At 34.3% G+C, this 19,920-nt stretch overlaps 2 protein-coding genes and 1 long non-coding RNA gene across 4 annotated transcripts; 2 read left to right on the top strand and 1 right to left on the bottom strand.

Annotated features, from left to right (window-relative positions):
* Positions 1–291: 291 nt before the first annotated feature.
* LOC140980782 (probable calcium-binding protein CML46) lies at positions 292–846 on the top strand. Its single transcript, XM_073446821.1, has one exon. It carries the CDS (start codon positions 292–294, stop codon positions 844–846), a length of 555 nt encoding a protein of 184 aa, XP_073302922.1.
* A 491-nt stretch (positions 847–1,337) lies between these two features.
* Positions 1,338–2,040, top strand: LOC140980184 (uncharacterized). Its single transcript, XR_012175892.1, has 3 exons — positions 1,338–1,413; positions 1,543–1,668; positions 1,740–2,040. It is a non-coding gene; the product is annotated as an uncharacterized lncRNA (long non-coding RNA).
* Positions 2,041–5,902: 3,862 nt separating this feature from the next.
* Positions 5,903–19,502, bottom strand: LOC140981466 (uncharacterized). Of its 2 annotated transcripts, none has more exons than XM_073447877.1 (23): positions 19,185–19,502; positions 18,967–19,074; positions 18,008–18,156; positions 17,263–17,344; positions 16,640–17,064; positions 15,333–15,765; positions 15,036–15,259; positions 13,782–13,977; positions 13,476–13,615; positions 13,222–13,396; positions 13,075–13,128; positions 12,485–12,664; positions 11,132–11,244; positions 10,284–10,523; positions 9,275–9,332; positions 8,741–8,800; positions 8,187–8,228; positions 7,957–8,087; positions 7,730–7,865; positions 7,570–7,647; positions 6,863–6,979; positions 6,389–6,451; positions 5,903–6,304 (listed from the first exon to the last, which is right to left on the bottom strand). In XM_073447877.1, exons 1-23 carry the CDS (start codon positions 19,329–19,331, stop codon positions 6,221–6,223), a joined length of 3,435 nt encoding a protein of 1,144 aa, XP_073303978.1. In that variant the 5' UTR covers positions 19,332–19,502; the 3' UTR covers positions 5,903–6,220. The 2 variants fall into 2 exon arrangements, with proteins under 2 accessions (XP_073303978.1, XP_073303979.1); XM_073447878.1 differs by having other exon boundaries at positions 10,284–10,466; positions 19,185–19,500.
* Positions 19,503–19,920: the final 418 nt, after the last annotated feature.

Genomic DNA, 19,920 nt, shown 5'->3' with positions numbered 1-19,920 from the left:
TTTTCTCCCGTCAATTACTTACAATATCTTGTATCAGGCCGACACCGATACACACTTGCATTAAAAAAAACTGTAAATTTCCACCTCATTAAATCAATGAAGTTTCCCACAAATAATGTGGCATTTTCATACGCCAGCCGAAAAGTAGAAATTTTGTTTCGTATAAATTCATTCTTTTGTTGATTGATCAAACATACCAAGAACACCCAAGAGTGCGTGCGTGCGTGCGTGCGTGCGTTGGGAGATTGAAAATAAATACTATTTTTTTTATCCAATTTGTTTTGTCTACTAATGGATGCAGTATTTGAGAACAGTATTTCATTTTCAGCGTGTTTGCTAATCAAATCCATCTACTGGAACATCGAGGATCTTTTTTCAAGAATCGATTTGTTCCTACAAAGTGTTCCAAAGTTTTTATCAACCAAATGGAACAGCAAAATTCAGATGTCCAATTCTTTCGAAGCCTGCCTCCAAGGGCCGGTTTATTCCGAGGTCGAGAAGATAAATATATCGGAGATCGACCTGATCATGAGTATATTAGGAGTGGGGTGGTGTGCAATGGAGGATGATGATAAGCTTTTTGGTGAGGATGATTTCTTGGCATTATTCCACGAAGAAGAGCCGAGCTTCGACGAAATCAAGGAGACTTTCGAGGTTTTCGACTCGAACAAGGATGGATACATAGATTGTAATGACTTGCGAAGAGTTTTGTATGGTTTGGGATTCAAAGAAGGGAGTGGTTTGGAAGATTGCAAGAGGATGATCCGAGATTTTGATGTTAATGGAGATGGGCTTATTGATTTTCGTGACTTCGTGGTGTTCATGGAAAAAATGTTTCTTGCATAATTTATTCGCCGTTTGGCAAGATGTGAAATAATATAAAGTTTTAAATGAAAGATTAAATATGGGTCGTTCGTGAAGATTTTAAATGTTTCCAAACTCGTCCGTGGAATAAAAACTCGTGCTCATATGCGTAGTATTAAAAAATAAATTAGTGTTTCGTGTTTGTACAATATTTGAACTTTTGAAAGTTTATTTGTAATGTAAATTATAAAAATTGTTGAGGTGTCTTTTGTCAAATTGTGAAATTGGCATAAAAGAAAGTAAAAAAAATTTTAAAATGAAAAAAAAAAAAAAAGAAATAAAGTCAGACCATATTATCGGACTAGAGAAATGTAAAAAAACATTAGGGTTTGTTTGGCTTACTTGTTTAATTATTTTTATTATCATTTATAATTACAAAGTCAAATGATCGATATTTTTTTTAAAAGAAAATTGGTAATAATAAATATTGTATGTGTATGAATATTATATTTGAATAAAGTAAAATAAACTCTGTCATCAAGTATCTTCAGAATTTCAGGATTTTCTCTTCTTGAGTTTAGCTCGAGGTTATTTGATTGCGGGCATGAGGTAAACTCGTCGCTTAGTTTTATCTTGCTTATCCTCTAGCTATTCGAACCCACAAGTGGAGTTGTTTGATTGAATGAATTAGGCGAATTTTAATCTGTTTTTGGTCTCATTTATCGGATTCTCTCGCAGTTATTTTCTGGGTTTTGATTGTTTTTTATTCATCCATGGCGTTGGATGCTCTTACTGCCGTACTGAGGCTCAAGGCTTGTGGATACTTCGGAACTGATCTTCGTAACTCAAATATCGCATTGAAATGTGATTTTTTCCTCTTAGTTCTCTTTTCACTGGTTTTTACTAACTCGCCTTCTTTTGATTTGATTGTGAAGGCATTGGCTGTTGAAGCTAAAACCAATACTCGGACTGAGAGTGCTAAGATTTTGAACAGAAGACGAAGTAAAAAGGTGAACCTTTTTGTTTTTCAATCTTACACGTGACATGAGAATTGAGAATTATGCATCCTTTCTCATGCTCCACAACCTGCTTGTCCGCATTTGGTCACCTTGTAATTCTCAAGTTTATTGCAAGAGTCCTAGTTATTGGACATTGACATTGCGAAAATAAAAAGAGTTATGCGGACAAGATTCAGTTTTTTCTTAAAACAACTAGATTTTGTACAAATTAATTGAATTTTGTTATTATGAAAGATCAAGGAAGTGCTTGTTTTACGGAAGTACTCAATACTCCTTGTAGTATGCATTCCTTTCCATTTTTAAGAATTATTTCTCCCTCAGTAGAGTAGAAAATACGAGACATGTATAAACTGTTGAATCAGTTCTTTTTAGTACTCGCAAGCTTTCGTCTTTATCAGAGTTTATTCGGTTAAGATTGAAACTTGGATCTAACTGAACCCAAAAGCTAGCTCAAGAGAAGAGGATTATCCAAACCCATATATGCAACTCTCAGATATTTTATCCAACCGATGTGGGGCAACTAACATATTCAAATTTAGGGGGGTGTATTCAATCTTGGAAATTTAATTACTTTTATTGACTTTTGTAGAGTTTAAAAGTCTAGAGGTATTGAACATAGACTTTTATAAACTCTATAAAAGTTTAGTGGTATTCAAATTAGATTTTTATAGAGTCTTAAAAAGTTTAGAGGTATTCAAACTTGACTTTTTAAAAATCCATAAAAATCTATAGGTATCCAATATTTCCATAGATTTACAATGATTCTACTTTAATTCTTTAAGTACAAATCTTAAAACTCTATGTACAACTTTAAAAACTCAAAAATTGTCTTCTACTCACCCTAGAGATTTTGGTAGACTTTTAATCAAACAAAATATTATTCTCACTCATATATCTCTCTTCCTCATTCAAAAACGGCACTTTTCTCCTCTCTAAGACAAGTCGAGGGTTCCTCGAATTTCAGAGGTATGATTCCTTTCTTGAATCATTATTGATTTTAGTACAAAAACATATTATGATTTCTATGTATCTCTTTCTGTGTTCCGTTCGTTGTTTGTTTCTGTCTGTTTATGTGCGTGCTCTAAATTTTTGCGTATAATGTGATATGGAGAAGTCTGTACATCAGACTTTCAGTTTCTTAAAAAAATAATTTGTTTCGATTTCTGTATTTTCTCAAACCAATGATTCAACAATTAAAAAATCGATTACTTAAATTTGGATAATAATTTTTACATAAATTATAATATTTATGTTTGAGTTATTTTTTGCTCGTCTAATTTGTATTTGAACTTTTATTTTATGATGTTTTTGCCATAAGAATACGAGTAGTGTAGTGGAGGGATATTCGGGGAAAAGTAATTGGTATGCTTCAGAGATCAATTGTTATGTATGGATGCTAACACCCACTACAACAAAAATGACTTTCCGCAGCGCATCATCAACAGCGTGCATTAAAAGCACGCTGCGAATAGTACTTTTAACGGCGTGCTTCAATATGTGCGCTGTTAATATTGTTGCACTTGACAGAAATAACGACGTGCAGTAAAAGCACGCTGCGGAAAGTAATATCCGCAGCGTGCATTTATGTGTGCTGTAAATATTATATACTTTCCGCAACGTGCTTTTAATGCGCGCCGTTAATAACATATATATTAACGGCGCGCATTAAAAGCACGCTGCGGAAAGTCATATGATATACTATCCGCAGCGTGCAATAATGTGCGCTGTTAATACTCTATGCATTCACGACGTGCAGCAAAAGCACGCAGTTGAAATGGGTGAATTTTTAAATTAGCGACGATTTATTAAACCGTCGCTAATGAACGTGGCGACGGTTTTAAAAACCGTCGCTAAATTTAGAGACAGTATAAAATAACCCGTCGCCGATTTTAAATCGGCGACAGTTTAATAAATAACTGTCGCTTTTAGCGACGGTTTTTATTGAACTGTCGTTAATAGTTGTAAATCGGCGACGGCTATGTTTAAACCGTCGCTACTAGCGACTGTTTAATGCAAAACTGTCGCTAATTGTCGCAAATTGTCTATAAATATCCGATTTCCGTTCCACTTTCACATCACTTTACAACACTTAAACTTTTCTCTAATATAATATGCGTTTTTAATTTTGGTTTAAGTACATTTTTTTTAAAATTTTTGGTTAATTTTTTAAGTGTTAGTTAAGAGATGATAGTTTTACTGGAATTTTTTTTAAAATTTATTAAATTATAAAAGTAACTTTTTTTTATTTTTACCCAAACTTTAGCGACGATTTTATGAACTGTCGCTATATGTAGCGACAGTTTTGTAACCGTCGCTAAATTTAAACACCTTCGTTTCATTAGCGACGGAGTAGTAACCGTTGCTAATTTAGCGACGGGCTTTTTGATATTTAAGTGTCGCAAATTAGCGACGGTTATCTTAAAAACCGTCGCTAATATTTAGATTTTTTTTAATATTAACGGCGTGCATGGCACGCTGCGGATAGTTGTATGAACAGCGTACATATGCACGCCATTGATAGTAGTATTAACAGCGTGCGCATGCACGCTGCGGATAAACTTGAACTTTCAACAGCTTGCAATTTCACAGCGTGCAATGTGAGCCGCGGAAAGAGTATTTGCGCGCTGCGAAAAGCCATTTTTGTTGTAGTGACCTAAATAATTTTTTTGAAAAAAAAAAACTCTTAAATCATCAACACGGACATATGTTATAACTATTAGTAATCTGCACACTTTATGTGCTTATTAATTAGTATTAAATCTTGATATTTTGTGTAAAAATTATAGATTATATTAAATTAAAATTATTTGGAATGGATTTTATAAACTATTTTAAATTTATATCAGTTAGAAATTTGTAATGAAGATGGTTTGTTGCACAATTGACTGGTTGGAGAGGAGAAATATTGAAGACGCATTACATAATTTTCCAAGAGCACATGATAGGGATATGCCCATGATTCAAACATATTGTTCGTTATCATCTCCAAGAATTCACTGGCCAAGGTCGTCACCCTGAAGAGGCAAAAGAGTTGTTCAATCTTCGTCATTCTTGTTTGAGAAACGTAATTGAGAGGATATTTGGTATATTTAAATTGCGGTTCAAAACATTCAAAACTGCTCATCCATTTCCATATACAGCACATGCGGAGCTTGTATTGGCTTGTGCCATATTGCATAATTTTCTTCGAAAGAAGAGTCGATATGATGAATTTCTAGTTGAACCACATAATGAAGTTCCGCAACTTTCATCGGAACAAATTTACGAAGATAACAACTTTGATAAAATATTTGACACTCAAGAACAACAATGAGCAAATGCAAATGCAAATGCATGGAGGGATGCTATAGTAAATCGAATGTGGAGTGACATTGATCATATTGATAATAACGAACATTAGATTTTTTCATAAAAACTGCTTAAAATTTATCAAATTTCATAATGTTTTGATTAGTTATATTTATGTATACATATATATTAATTTATGCTTATAAATTAAAATTTTATTGATTAATTATTTATGCATATTAAATAGACAGAGGATTGAAATTTTGATTTTGTTAAATTTAATTGTGAATTTTTTCATATATTAAACATATTTATTTTTTCAATAATTAAATTTATTTACATTATAAATTTTATTTCAAAATAAAGATGTTATTTATGTCAAATAATTACTAGTTAAAAAAAAAAAATTTAAAAAATATTATTTATAAAAGTACAAAATTTGTATCATTAATAAAAAAAATTTGCAAATGTTTACAAAAATCTTGCAAAAAATCTGCAAAAGTCCATGAAATTCTGTTTACAAATCTGTGAGATTCTATAAAAGTCGATAAAAATCTACCAAATCCACGAAAATCTATCATTTAAAAAAAGTTAGTGGAAGTCATTAAATCTCATCGTTGAATACTTAGAGTTAGAAATTGACAGATCACGATATAATAAAAAAGAAAAAAGCTGATCCTCATTCGATTCATAGGCTCGCAACATGAAATCTAAAATCAGTCGGATTAAGATATAAATTATTTTTTTACTCTAAATTTGCATCAAGTACAAATTTTCCATACCAGAACCCGTTTCGACTTTAAAAGGCTTTGTACAAATATTACTAATAGACCGCACAAAAATGCATCATCTCTAAAAATGGGCAAAAAAAGACATTGTACATGCTATCAATATAGAACTCAACCTAAAAACTACAACGTTTTATGTAAATAGACGCACGTACAATTCTTTTCTGTCACTTGTGTTGAAAATCTAAAGAGTCTTGCCCTGATTTCTTGAACAACAAACTTTTTGCTTGGTGTCAGCCCAAACAGAGAGAAGTGGCATCTTTTACTTCTTCCAAAAAATCTCAAGTGAATTGATCCATGAATTTCAAACATTCAGTGGCCTCATTTTTTTTCTCCGTCAACAGTCGAAAGCTTTTGTTCTAATTCTTCAAGCAAATCATGGTATTCAGCAAATGGTGTGTGCGCCTAATAACATTGCACATGATAAAGACACCGTGAGTCCATGAAGAAGATTGGTGCCCCAGCCAAAATGTATGACCAAACACTTACCTGTATGGTTATGCTGTATGCTTTCCACAGTCGTACATCATGTCTAAACAAATCAAAGAGGACCTGATATACATTCAATAAATGAATTATGCATCAAAAGAAGGAATTTATCGCTTTTGACAGGTGATACTTCGGGCTTAAGTGCAGTTCAGATTTTTTTCTCGAGTTAAATCACAGAACCAGAGAAACCGCCAGTTGAAAAGCAATTTTCGTGCCATCTAGACAGTATAAAAACACAACTTTCCTACCAGAATGACATGAATGAACTATCATCCACTGAAAGTGATCATCATCAGTGTGCTAAGTCATAAGAAAGCGTCACATAAGGTCACCCATCCCTTATCAGGTAAATAGATTAAGGTGCTTTACAAGGTAAGCATTAGATGCTACTGGGAAATACGAATCAGGGTACTGCAACTGATATCTCCAAAACAAAACAAAGATTCATTAAATTAGCAAAAAGATTAACTGCACCTCGGAACGCCTCAATAGTGTAGCCAATACCACTATCCATTCTTTAAACTTGACTGAGCACATGTGTGCCAACAGAAATTCTGCATCCAAACGGTTTTGCAATGTTCCCATTTGAAGCTACATAAAAGTATAGAAACAAATCAAAGAATAAAATTACAATGTTACATTCACAGTTCCGAAATCAGTAATCGAATTGACACGCTGCATTCATCTGTGTTTTGCAGTTTTATTTTGCCACAAAATATAATTCGATCTCTGACAACCGACCTTTCCAAGAGTCCTTAGAAATGAAGTTACACTTTAGGATAGCCACCATAAGAAACAATTCAACCCATCTAGAGCAAAAAATGAGGATCAAAATACAAAGTTCTACGATCTTCAGCCTCAGCACATATATGATTTTCAGTAGTAGAAATAAGCAAGTCAAACTGAACTCAAATGGTATTATATATACATCATATCAATTAAACAGATCAAAAGGTTAAATACAGCATGGTGTTGAAGATAGCTGGATAGTGCAACGTAGTTGCATACTTGCATACTATCGCAAGGAACTACACAATACTAGCTATTAAACAATTAGAAGCAAAATTCCCCAAAGAAACTGTACCACACCAGTTATGAAAGAAATTATCATGAGACCGCCTTTGAAAGAATTTAAAAAATTCCAAACCAAGAATATAACAGATCTATCAAGATACTTGTACCTTCTGTCCAATCATTTCAAGACCAGAAGCAAAATTCTCCAAAAGAGCACTTCCATACCTTTCACGTTGCAGATACTCCTGTAGTAAGTTATATCAACCATATAAATCTCAGAGGAGTGTAAACAAGTACATAAAACAACTATAGAGGGGGATTCTCTACCACTAGATCAAATTGAGTGCCTTTGACAAATGCTACAAGCTTTGAGAGCTCTTTTCCAGACATCAAATAGCTCGCATGACTTTCTAAAATATTTTTCACAGAAGCAACATGCGCATTCTGTTCTTTGAATGAAGTGCTGCCACAGATTCGTCAACATGCATCAATAGAACTAGTATGAGCAAAAATATACGCTTATGCAAAATCAGTCAGTTAAGGGATAGGCTCACCTTTTGACATCCTGAGGTTGCTTCATAAAAGTGGAAGGGAAAAGAAAATAGCCCAAGAATCTTGGAGAAAGGCTTTCATGATCAGTATTAGTAGGTTCATATTCTCTTCCAGATCTTAATAGAAACCTTACCTAATAAACCAGAAATTGCAGAAAAAAAAAGTAGCAAGTGCAAGGAAATTAGAAGATCAGCCATTTCACGGAGAAGTACAAAGGGTTGTGGATTTGTACCAGCTCTCCAGCTAGTTCATAAAGAGATTCATCAAGCGTTGCCTAAACAATGGAGAGGTCAGAGTATGGCTAATATTAAATACACAAGAAAAAGCATAAGAAACACCAGTGAGAAACTTGGTGGCATGAGATTTATTTACAAAGTCATAATATATCGACCGAGTTGTTTGACAGAGGCATCACATTTATAATTATGCAGCAGATGGTAAATACCATTACATTTCTCAAAGTAAAAATGTGAAAAAAACTCCCCCAAAGATGGATTTGATTAACAAAAACCCTCTGAGCTGGGATCCGGACAAGTATAAAGTATGACAGAAGAAAATTGTGCTTTACAGCAAATAGTACTCCAGATATCAGCAATTCAACCAAACCATAGCGTAGCATGATTTATAGCCCTTTTCATAACAAAACTTCATTAAAAAGCTAACTTACACAAAATTCTAAGTAATAATGATTGGGATTTGCGAAGGAGCTTCAGTGATTGCACATATGCATTCGAAAAAGACTATATCAGGCATGAGTTTAAGAAGAGAAAAGAAGCCAATAATCACCTGCAATAAACGCAAGGCACAATATTGACTCACAGCAGAACCTTCAAGTTTAGCAATGACCTGTGGCAAAACAACCAAGAGTACATCAATCAGGATACAAGAATCAATTCTACCAAAATAAGTTCCATAATTCCAATTTGAATGATAATGATATAAATACATAATATCGTATATCAAACAAAGTGTTGAAGATGTACAAAGTATTAACTCATTAAGAAACATGTCACCACTCAATCTTGTTTCAGAGGACAAGAATGTTTAAATCACCAACCAAAAAAAACTTGTACTTGCAGCCAAACATACATTTTCCAACTGTTGACATTTAACCATCATGTATGAGAAAACATTAGCAAGCACTGGCTTTTTTCCTTATCATTCAACTCTTGAGGGAATGCCACTTATAATGATTAGAAATTGATCCAAGTAAAAGCTTTTGGTATTGAAACCATAGGAAGAAAATAAAATCACGATTACCGTCACCATAGTAATCAACTCAAAAGGCATAATAGGTACCAAAAGCTGAACGGCACTTACTAATATATAGCAGGCTGCAGTACGATACCATCTTCGTTGGAAGCATTCTTCAAACAACCTAAAAGTAAGATGATTAATTTCTCAGAGGAAAATTAAGAATCTCCTCAATTCCTGAAGACCTCACATCAAGTTAGGACTGATGATAGAATAAATGAAATTGTGCATGATTATCATACTTGATAACCCTTAACTGGAAGAAAGTACTGTTTTGGGATAGAAGGGTACGTCAAAATGACTGATCTTGTTAAGAAAATTATTTCGATCCGTGACGGATTCATGGTTTGGTGGATGTTTCTATAGCACTGATGGGTAGTTGGTTTGATGGAACGAATGATTTGTATAAAGCCTATAGATATTTTGCACAAATTATAGAAACTGGCCTTGGAAGCCCCTAGTATGGAAGAATTGCCTCATACCAAAGCATAAATTCTATTTTTGGTTGTTTGCTCATCGGAAGTTTCTGACTAGACATAGACAACCTTATGTGGTGGAGAATAAATGTATTCTTTGAGGTGACTATAATGAATGTTTTGAGCATATGCTCTTCCGTTGCCACTTATCAAATCTCTTTGGATGAAAATTCGAGAATGGCTAGGAATGAACAAACTCATGAGCTCACATCAAGCACTGTTAAAAGCTTTCAAAGGGGTCTATAGAGTTAGTTCTTCCCTTGTAAAGATGAGGTTCATGGCTATGGCAACTTCCATTTTTCATATTTGGAGTGCAAGTAATTGTTGGCTCTTTGATAATGAAGAACAGAACAGAGGGTGGATGACATCTTTCGCAAAATAAAGATTTGTGTACAACGTTGTATGAGGTTTTGAGTAATATTTGCATGTTTGAAGTTAGTGGTTAGGTGTTACTTGAAAGAGTTGATGTTCTTGTGATTTCCAGGGCATTCCCAGTGTATTTGTACCATTAATTTTTTTTATCTTAATTATATGTTCTTTCTTGTCAGAAAAATAAAAATAAAAATAAAAAAGAAAAAGCAGAGAATCGAGTCACATACTCAGTTGATCTGCCCGCAGCCGAAAACAAATCTGCCCAATGTCGACCGTCAGTTTTCCGAGCAACACTAACTACAACATCATAATATTCAGGAAAGTTTTTTATCAGATCACAGGTCTTCTCCAGCAGAGACGAATCAGTAGAATGATTGGCAACTGCCGCCTGGTTTTTGCGCAAATTTTGTCTGTAGAACAGGGTTGGATACATTAAATTTTGGTGTTGCACCCATTTTGTCAGATTTCTACATAAAGTGAAATGATATACAAATGTCTCCACCACAGAACTTGTTCCAGAACAGAAAAACGCACAGGCACACGATAGAGTGAGGCAGAAGAAATTATGCAACAAATTCACGTTGCGAACATTTTTCTCATAGTTAAGAAACAGATTACTTCCCGTCAAATTGACTAAATGAGAAATCTAAAAATAATACTACACTGGAAAAAAATTGGTCAACTCATCATCAAATTTATGGTTACATCTGTTTAATTACATAATATGATGAGCACTATCTTTGCTTGCAATTAGAGGAAATGTCAACAGTTATATTCAATTGCATTGTCTTCACATACTCAAATATCTAGTTTCGGTTATGGCGGTCAAGGACTTCTCTTGATAATTTGGAAGTGTTATATTTAATTTAATGTGTTAGAAAGAATTCTCACTCATAAGCAGAATTGACATGAATACCAAAAACATAGAATTCAAATACATAACAAAGAAGCTGTTTTGTTGTGTCTGAAAATCAAATATGGTTTTCAATTCGGTCCTCAATATAAGAGTAATATGATTTTGGATGGATGAGGAGAAAAAAGAGAAAAATTGATCATATGTTTGCATAAAAATTACCTGGAAATTTCAGCATCAAAAACAGTAAATAAAAGCCATTCCAGGCAATGAGAAAAATGTGGCTTCTCTGCTGATATGAGTGCTAGTCTCAGAGCTTCTTCCCTCTTGTCTCTCTGAAAGACACATTATCAGAAGCTTGCAATTACAAAAGTCATAACAAAGCAAGAAATCCTTGGTACATCTTTCAAGAACACAAAGCCTGACTTAAACAAACATGGACTAACGTTAATCAAGTGGAACATTCAGAGAACCTAACCATGTATCTTTTACTCCAATAGCCCTCCATAAAATTGAAAAGTCTCCAATCCTCAAACTCTTTATGAGTAGATATATTAGCAGATCCGCTGCTAGAGATAACAGTGAGTACTTTGTGGCTTTGCATTTGAATTCCTACTCCAGGAGCCCAAATTCCGGAGAAGATCTCAACCCTCAAATTCTTTATCACAACTCCATACTTACCTCAAATTATCAATCGCTATTCACATTCCCAAACAGACCTTATGGATTTCCTTAGGTAATTGTAAAATAGGTTACCGATTGTCCCACCCACATATTGGTTGAAGCTGTCTCCTCTACCACCTCAAACTTGATTCGTAATGATCGTGAGTTCCGTTCCCACTTGTTATATCCCCGCCCCCATCAAAAAAAAAATATGTTAGAAATGCTTGGGACCCATTGCCGAGTTTCTTTTTTGCAATCAGCCATTAAATTCAAACTCCAAGACTCACAATTAATGCTGCCAGTTTTCTTCTAGATTTCAATGTTAAATGGTGATTACAGTGTAGGGGAAGTCAATTATCATTCAATAACGAGACGATGAAATTTTATGGAAAAGCTCTCAATTGCGTAAAGTCGTCTCATTCAATAAAAGACCAAGAAAAATCTCATTCTATTTCTCTTGTCAACCCGTGATGAATATAGGCTAGAAACAGCACAAAGTTGAGTCTTTCAACAAAGAGCATTTCTACATAAATCATACAGCATGTTAAACTAGGGAAATACCACAAAGATGAATGCAATTCGAAGAAATTCTCAGTAGAGACCAATTGAAAACTTGCTTCATACTCATTTGCTGCCTAGCAATCTGAGATGGCTGGGAATTCTACTGTCCTAAGTCAGTTATGGATTGATAAATTTCAGATAACTTCAAAATGCCTTGAGCTCAGGCTGCGATGAGTAAACCAGTAGAGTAACATATTTTGTTCCATTTAACAAAACAGCAATAAATCAAATGTAGCGTGCGGTGCAAGTCAATGGTGTTTCAAAGATGAACTGGTTCCATCTTTGGATGCAGTACAACTGAAATGTCATCAAAAGAATAATCTCATGACAGCACAAGATAGGGTAATGTACCTGAAGAAGATGCCGAAGTAAACAATGCAATATGGTTTGTGCTTGAGGAGATGGCTCAAAACATGGGAACTCTGTACATGTCGAAAACGACATTCTCTGGGAAACACCAACAACTACACCAGCATTTGGAAGTAGACCAAGTGGGTACACTTCACGATCAAATTCCAGCTCAGGGTCCAACTAAGATATCATATCAAACCATGTAATTCAGACAACATAAACAACTGAATGAACAAAAAACCTAAAAATCGTGCGACAAAATAAACATGCTATCACATGCATTACTCAACTACTCAACTTAAGACAATGCAATTACTAAGTGAAATGAAAATATACATAGTCAAAATCAATATTCAAACCATAGGACTTGGAGTTAAGTAACGTGAAGTGTGATTAATAGACACTTGAAGCCTTTGGAAGGATTATCGGAGGACAGCTTTAACTAATACATGTTTTATCTCATAATACACAACTCAGTACTTGAACATGGATAGCTCAGTAGATAACCTATCATGGAAAACAAGATAAACATGTAAGAAATTTCATACAGAGATGGCATATAAATAAAAAAAATCAAACGAATTGAATACCTGCAAAAAACCTTCCTGCTTGAAAGGATCTACACCTGGAGATGGATACCAAACCTGTACATGAGCTTCAACCAGCACTTACGTCAGAAATGTTAAGTGGAGTGACCAACAAAATTTGGGACAGATTATGATCATAGAAACTGTCACCTGCATCCCTCGGTGACCATAATCTAACCAGGAAACTTCCTCGATCAAGTTACTTTTCTCCTCTGATTGACCACAAGTAACCCAGAACAACTCAACAGAATCTGTCAGTTCTCTTTCCCGTCCTTCATCCAAATCAAGCAGTGAAAGCTCCCCATTCATCCTCAATATTAAACATCTAAAAGGCACATGCAGTCAATCATTTGCAAAAACCCTGACGAGCTGACTGTTAGCTAAAGTTACATATCAGCACATACCTGGCAGGTTCTCGGGATAACAAATCAGAAGAGATTTTACTGCTCAAGACATATCCTCGTGGAATCTGATCAGGGATGAATCGCATTGCCACAGGATGGCTCTTTGCTGTCATGATTGAGAGCTCTCGTACTGTAGAAAGCTGTTTGTCATTTTATCACTTAAAATGCATGGTGAAAAACATGTACTATCCAACATTTTGATTGAGAAAAAAATATCGATACACCTCACATTGTTAGTAGAACTGTAAAAAGGTTGTATCACCCAACCAATTCAACAAGTATATCCACTTTAAAGCATTTTATTACCTCTAAATCTGGGGTACTAGAAGGAGACAAGTCACCAGATAATTTCACATGGTATATATGAACATCAAACGGGCGATAAGTGACAAGTAAATAATCTTGATAAACATCCATGACTATTGGCTTTGCTAGTAATGTCTTCCGATGAAGAAGTGAACTTTGATCGAGATGATATCTAGGGTAGAAAAGCAATTCATACCTGCAATCACCAATCATTCTGATGAAATGGGGAGTAAAAATCAAGTGACACATGAATTGGCATTAACTTGCTTAGCTGCCACAAAAAAACAAATATAAAATCCAGAAAAAACTATGAAAAAGTGTACATAGAAGAAAAATCGCACCATCGATAAAAGATAAGTTCGACGTGAGGAACTATCAAATTAATTATTTGTTAATTCTTATTTTCCAGCAATATACATAAGTCATTATAGTCATTCAAACCAACTTATTTCAACAATGCTTCCAAGTCATTTGATACTACACTTTGCAAAAAAAATTTACACATCATGGATATTTGGAACTCATCCACACACTCCTAATTGTCACACACATGTAAAGAAATACTTTCCACCGAAATATGGGCTCAACTACAACTTCCACAAAAATTTATGAAACATAGACACAAATAATTTAGTATCAATTTCCTCACATCATTTCTATTTTTCAATTTCTGCCACGACATGTCCGTCTAAAAATTTAAAGTTGAATCCATCACTATGACTTTCATTTCAGCTTCCACAACATTTCATAATACTAAGAAGAACTGGTAAACTAGATAAAGCTATGCTTACAATTTATTTAACAACAAATATTACAGTATGGAATGGTAACCAAGCAAGAGAATTAAAATCACTAGAAGCAAACAAATAACATGAGTATTATAGCAAGGATACCACAACCGAGTTTAGTTCCAATCTGAAGGCCCATATTTCGGTAGAAAAAGTAATTCACCTACTCCAGGATATTATTTAATCTGTTTGTCGAAGTTTTTTAGTAGAAGAGAAACTACTGGGCTTCAATACTAAAATACAAAAAGGAGTGACTTGGTGGAGAATCATTCTTCATAAAAATGAAAAATGTTTCTAAAAAAATATCTCACCAGAAAATTCTCAATAAAAATGCATTTTCATCTCAATCATGTTTAATAGATTCTAAGCAACCAGCATTGGCAATGGCTAACTTTAGAGAGACATTTTAACAACAAATCCATATAAACAGACACTGAAGAAAATCTTCAGTGCGTTAATTTCTCACATATCGGAAGAGTCCACATAATTGCAGACCACGATAATTTTTCCGAGCCATAACAACCCTCTGCACTGAATTCTTTGTTCTTGAGTAATATCTCCAAATACTCTCCACCGCTTCAGGCGTATGTCATACAAGATTAAGCCATGAAGCCCTGCTACTGCCAAGTACATTCCATCCCTACTAGCAGCAACATGTAGAACAGGCCAGTTTTGGGACATATAAGAAACCTGGTATAATGCATAGTCAATCAGAAGCAACAAATAAAGGCATGGAGGAAAAGGCGTCTATTTGATACATAACTGGAAGATTGAGGTGAAAGATCTTCAGTTCATCAGTATCTTCTGACTGCACAAGAAGCAAGCGGTCTTCACCATAGATAATTTGCCGTACATAGGTTGTAACAGAAACACCTCTGTTAAGGCAGCATTTCCCAAAAGAGAACACGATAATTCTCTCTGATGATCTTTCTTCAATTGAATATAATCTATATCCGTACTCATCCCATTGCATCAGCGTGGTGCCGCCCATCATGGGTTCATACTTGAAATCCTGATTTGGCTTAACCACGGGAGACGAAACAGAACTCATACCTATTTGACTGATTGTAGACATCAAACGACAACCAGAAACAGACCAAACTGTAAGTCCTCTTAACTTCCATCCAACGGCAAACACAGAGTTATCAGGGGTCCATGCAATACAATTGACAGGACCAGTGTCTTCCACCGAATATCTGCGATAAGACCACATGAAGACATTCAGCTCATTCTGTATGGTTCAAAAGTGAACTTAAATCATAATATTAGGCCGATGATACTGAAATTTTAGGAATAGAAACTTGATGAACTTTCAGCTAATCATATGTCTGATCTGCATAAACTTCTAGCAGTACACTAAAGGTGGTAACCATAACATATACTAAAAATCTGTTTAAATTAGAATGATGGTAATAAGTTCTATGGGAGAACTTTAAACAGACATGCATTAACTTCTAGCGGTACACTAAAGGTGGCAACCATAACAGATACTAAAAGTCTGTTTAAAATAGAATGATGACAATAAGTTCTCTGGAAGACCTTTAAACAGACATGAATCAAAACCTTTTAAGCACATATATATATATATGCTCCCTGCACAATTAGCTAGAAATATCGGACCACATATGCCTGCAATATTTATACAATCTTTAACAAGTTTAACATCAAATTTGACCACAAATTTCTAACACATTAACCAATTCATCTATAAAGGAAATTCGATTTTTAGATTTGAAGGTCGACCTATTAATCGTGTAGATTAGCAAGTCTTCTAAATCACTATTAACTAAAAGTTTTCAGTCATCCAGAGTCCAGATCTTTAATCTACCACTTAGAAATGTGTATCATGCACATGATTATCTCTTAAACAAAGCAAAAATTCTATCATACACTCAAAGTAAATAGGTTGGAGACCCATTAAATTGCTTATACAAGAAATACACATCAACTAGTTGGAGTAGGTGAAAATTTAAAGTTTAATTTCGAAGAATCCAGGAAATAAGAGGTAATGGCCAAATGACAAGCATGCGTAAAACATTCCAATTCCTGCAAGCTATTAAAAAGGCTTACCCCCAATCGGATAAAGAAACAGAGCGAATCAGTGAGGCTGAATCTGCAAGGTCGTATAGATCAACGACGCCTTTTCTAGTTCCAGCAGCAAGAATCTGTTGCTCTGTAGCCATTGATGCACATACAACATCACCAGAAGACAACCTTCTTTCCACTCTGATAGATTCAGTATGTCTAAGACCTTTCTTGCTCACAGAGCATAGCACGAGTTCACCATCAGAAAACAACACAGTTAGCAACCTAAAAGAAATGGAATATTCAAGTTGAATTACAGCAGATTTCTGCAAGACAGGATTGTTCATATGGTTGGATCCATGAATGCCTTGAGTTTCACAAGAAGCCTGAACATTGCCCAAGGGATAAGATAATGTATTGGCAGCAGCATTATCATTCAGCCGTGTGTCAAGATAAAATGCATCACCAAACTGTATGAATAATGAGCAATTTTATTTGGTTTTCTAAAGGTTTAACTCAATATAAGAAAAATTAGTTAAGAATAATTACAGAAGAAAAAAATTAGAATATGCACACTGTAATTAGATTATTCTGGCAATAAAGTATTTAAGGATATTTGCTTAAAACGTCTAGAGAGACATGAAAAAATATCATGCCAAATCACATACCTCACCCTTCCAAGATATGTTATACAATGCTCCATCAGAGAGTCCGATCAGTATGTGTTTGCTATCACAAATAATGTTGCTCCTAACATTCATACATGGAAAAAAAATAAAAAAAATCATGAAGATAAGAAATTTAAGGAAGGGTTTATCACTTCTAATCCTAATACTATATTTTAAAATATTTAAACATATTCTATACCATTAAAATAACTAAAATATGGGTTCATATGTAGTTGAAATATTTTCCTTCAAGAAAAATAGAAAATAAACCCAAACACATGTGACGTCCTTCAATTAAATGTCCCAAAAATACTTTTTGAAAATGTTTTCACAAAATTCTCAAAAACACCATTAAGCATTACCTAAGAGCTTTCTCTCTTTAATATATTTCTTTTAACTTTTGAAATCATAAAAGAAAGTTGCTTGAATAGGATAACCATAGTGTTAGTTACGGAAAACAGATATACGCGGCCGTATATGGATCAAAAAATATATATACAGCCAAATCAAATTGGATAACAATGGCACATGTATCAAATATTCCATCCACGTGCACCCATTAGTAAAACAAACAAATTCTGCGAACAAGCACATTGTTCCCAAGGGTATGGTAAAATTTAATAACATTAGTTGGAGTTTTGGACTAGAACAACAGAGCATAGAACATATCATCCAAAGATGTCTGTTATGCATGAACCTAGTTTTTGTTTGGAGGCAGAAATAATTAATTAGACTTTGTGCTTACACTGTCAAATTCTTATTAACAAAGGGGACTTGCTCACTGAGAAGTAATGATATATTCACAAGAAATAAACCAGTTGGTTGCTTCCCACCAATATGTATTTTCTTTTCTGTGATCTGAACCTTAAATATGTGAAGATAGAAGAACGAAGTCTGCAAAAAGGGAGCAGAAGTTAAGTGATCAACAACCACTAAACATGATACAATTATCAGTCCATTTAAGTTTTCCTAAATTTACACTACATAAACCTAGTAAAATAAAAGAATTTCAATTTAAAATACAACATACCTATTCCACTGTATCATTTTAATCTAATGACAAATGGTTCCATCATCTTAACAACTACGGTATCCAAGCACCACTATAGCATCCAAGCACCGAAAATGAATGATTTACAGATAGGATTGGGGAACCAAATTTATTATGGGTAAGCAGATTGCCATGAGGTATAGCAGAGTAACCTTTATTTTACGAAGCTGCATCAGTCGCATTAATTAGGCTACAGCTACTCAACCTAAAGTTCATTTTCATTAAACCAGGCAACAATCAGTATCCCAACTCAAACATAAGCAATTTTGTAAAAGGTATTCTCATTTAACTTTAAAGATAGGTAACACCTCATGATACAGATTTTTAATTACCACCAAAAAAAAAATTTTAACTTTTCCTCCAATTCAAGAAATCAGGACACCAAATCTCTGACTTGCCATCTTTAGGTTGCCCTCTCTCGATCTTTTTTTCTAGATTACAAATAGTTCAATCGGGAATCACGAGATGAACTAATAATATATTTGTCAGTTCGCAGTTGGTTCGACAAGTAATTACATGTCACTTTCTAGTGTGACAGGAAGCATTCAATTTCAGAAAAATTAATTACAACCTTCATGGATCACCATAACAAATGATCACATCATTTTGTGAAACAGATTAAAATTTAATTCAGTAAGTGATCCGACACTTACAATAATGGCAATGAGCTTCGTATCTTGGCTCCAAACAGCTTGCAAGTTCTCCCCCTCTCTCCGAACCGAATCCGCGTCTCTCGTGTACTTCCCCAACCTCACTCTATGCTGAGAATTTAAAAAAAAAACAAATAAAATTAAACCCAACCAATATCCAACCCAATGGAAGGAAGGGAAAAAAAAATTAAATCAAACACACACAAACGAATGAAAAATACCTGAGATGAAGACCAGAGCTCGAGGTGAGTCGGGGAGACGACGAGAAGCAAGCGATTGACAACTTTGAGGTAAACGATCCGTTTTGTGGAGGGGCAATCTGGTAGTTGCAGGGGGATGACCTGCGGCCATCCGTATGCCATATACATCTTCGAGATGGAGAATTTTCAGTGTAATGTTGAATGCATCGACGGAGGAGAGGCGACTGGACTGAATCTGTGTTTCGGTTTCAGAAATCGTAAATAAAATTAAATGGAAATCGGATCTAGTTTATATGGGTATGGTGGCATACAAGTACCGGGTGTGCTACGGCCGGTTGGTTTGGACCCGATTCTACTTGAACACAGGGATGTTCATGTACTAAATCAATATTAAAAAAATATATATAATATAAAAACGTGGTTACTCAAAAAAAAAACTTGGCAAAAAATAAGAAATAAAAATCATTGATGATTATTATAAGAGATAATTTTGTATATACATTTTTTATGTAAAGATAATTGAAAATATTAAGGAAGTATTAGTAATTTTTTCTATATAAGTGTTTAAATCCATGGATTGAGAAGAAATGAAAAAAATCATAAATGAATAGTGTTCAAAAATAAAAGTGAAAATCAATATTTTTTAAAGTTAGAGCGTTTCGTAAATTAGTTATTATAATACTAATTTTTTTAGCAAAATACCAAAAATATTCTTATTGGATTGTTTGCAAAACATATGGTTTGATGGTTATTGTGA

The sequence above is a fragment of the Primulina huaijiensis genome, chromosome 7 (genome assembly GCF_012295235.1).
Source record: "Primulina huaijiensis isolate GDHJ02 chromosome 7, ASM1229523v2, whole genome shotgun sequence".
In the NCBI taxonomy this organism is placed as follows: Eukaryota; Viridiplantae; Streptophyta; class Magnoliopsida; order Lamiales; family Gesneriaceae; genus Primulina; species Primulina huaijiensis.
The sequence above is the reverse complement of the archived record's forward strand: the minus strand, read 5'-3'. Positions and strand labels throughout refer to the sequence as shown.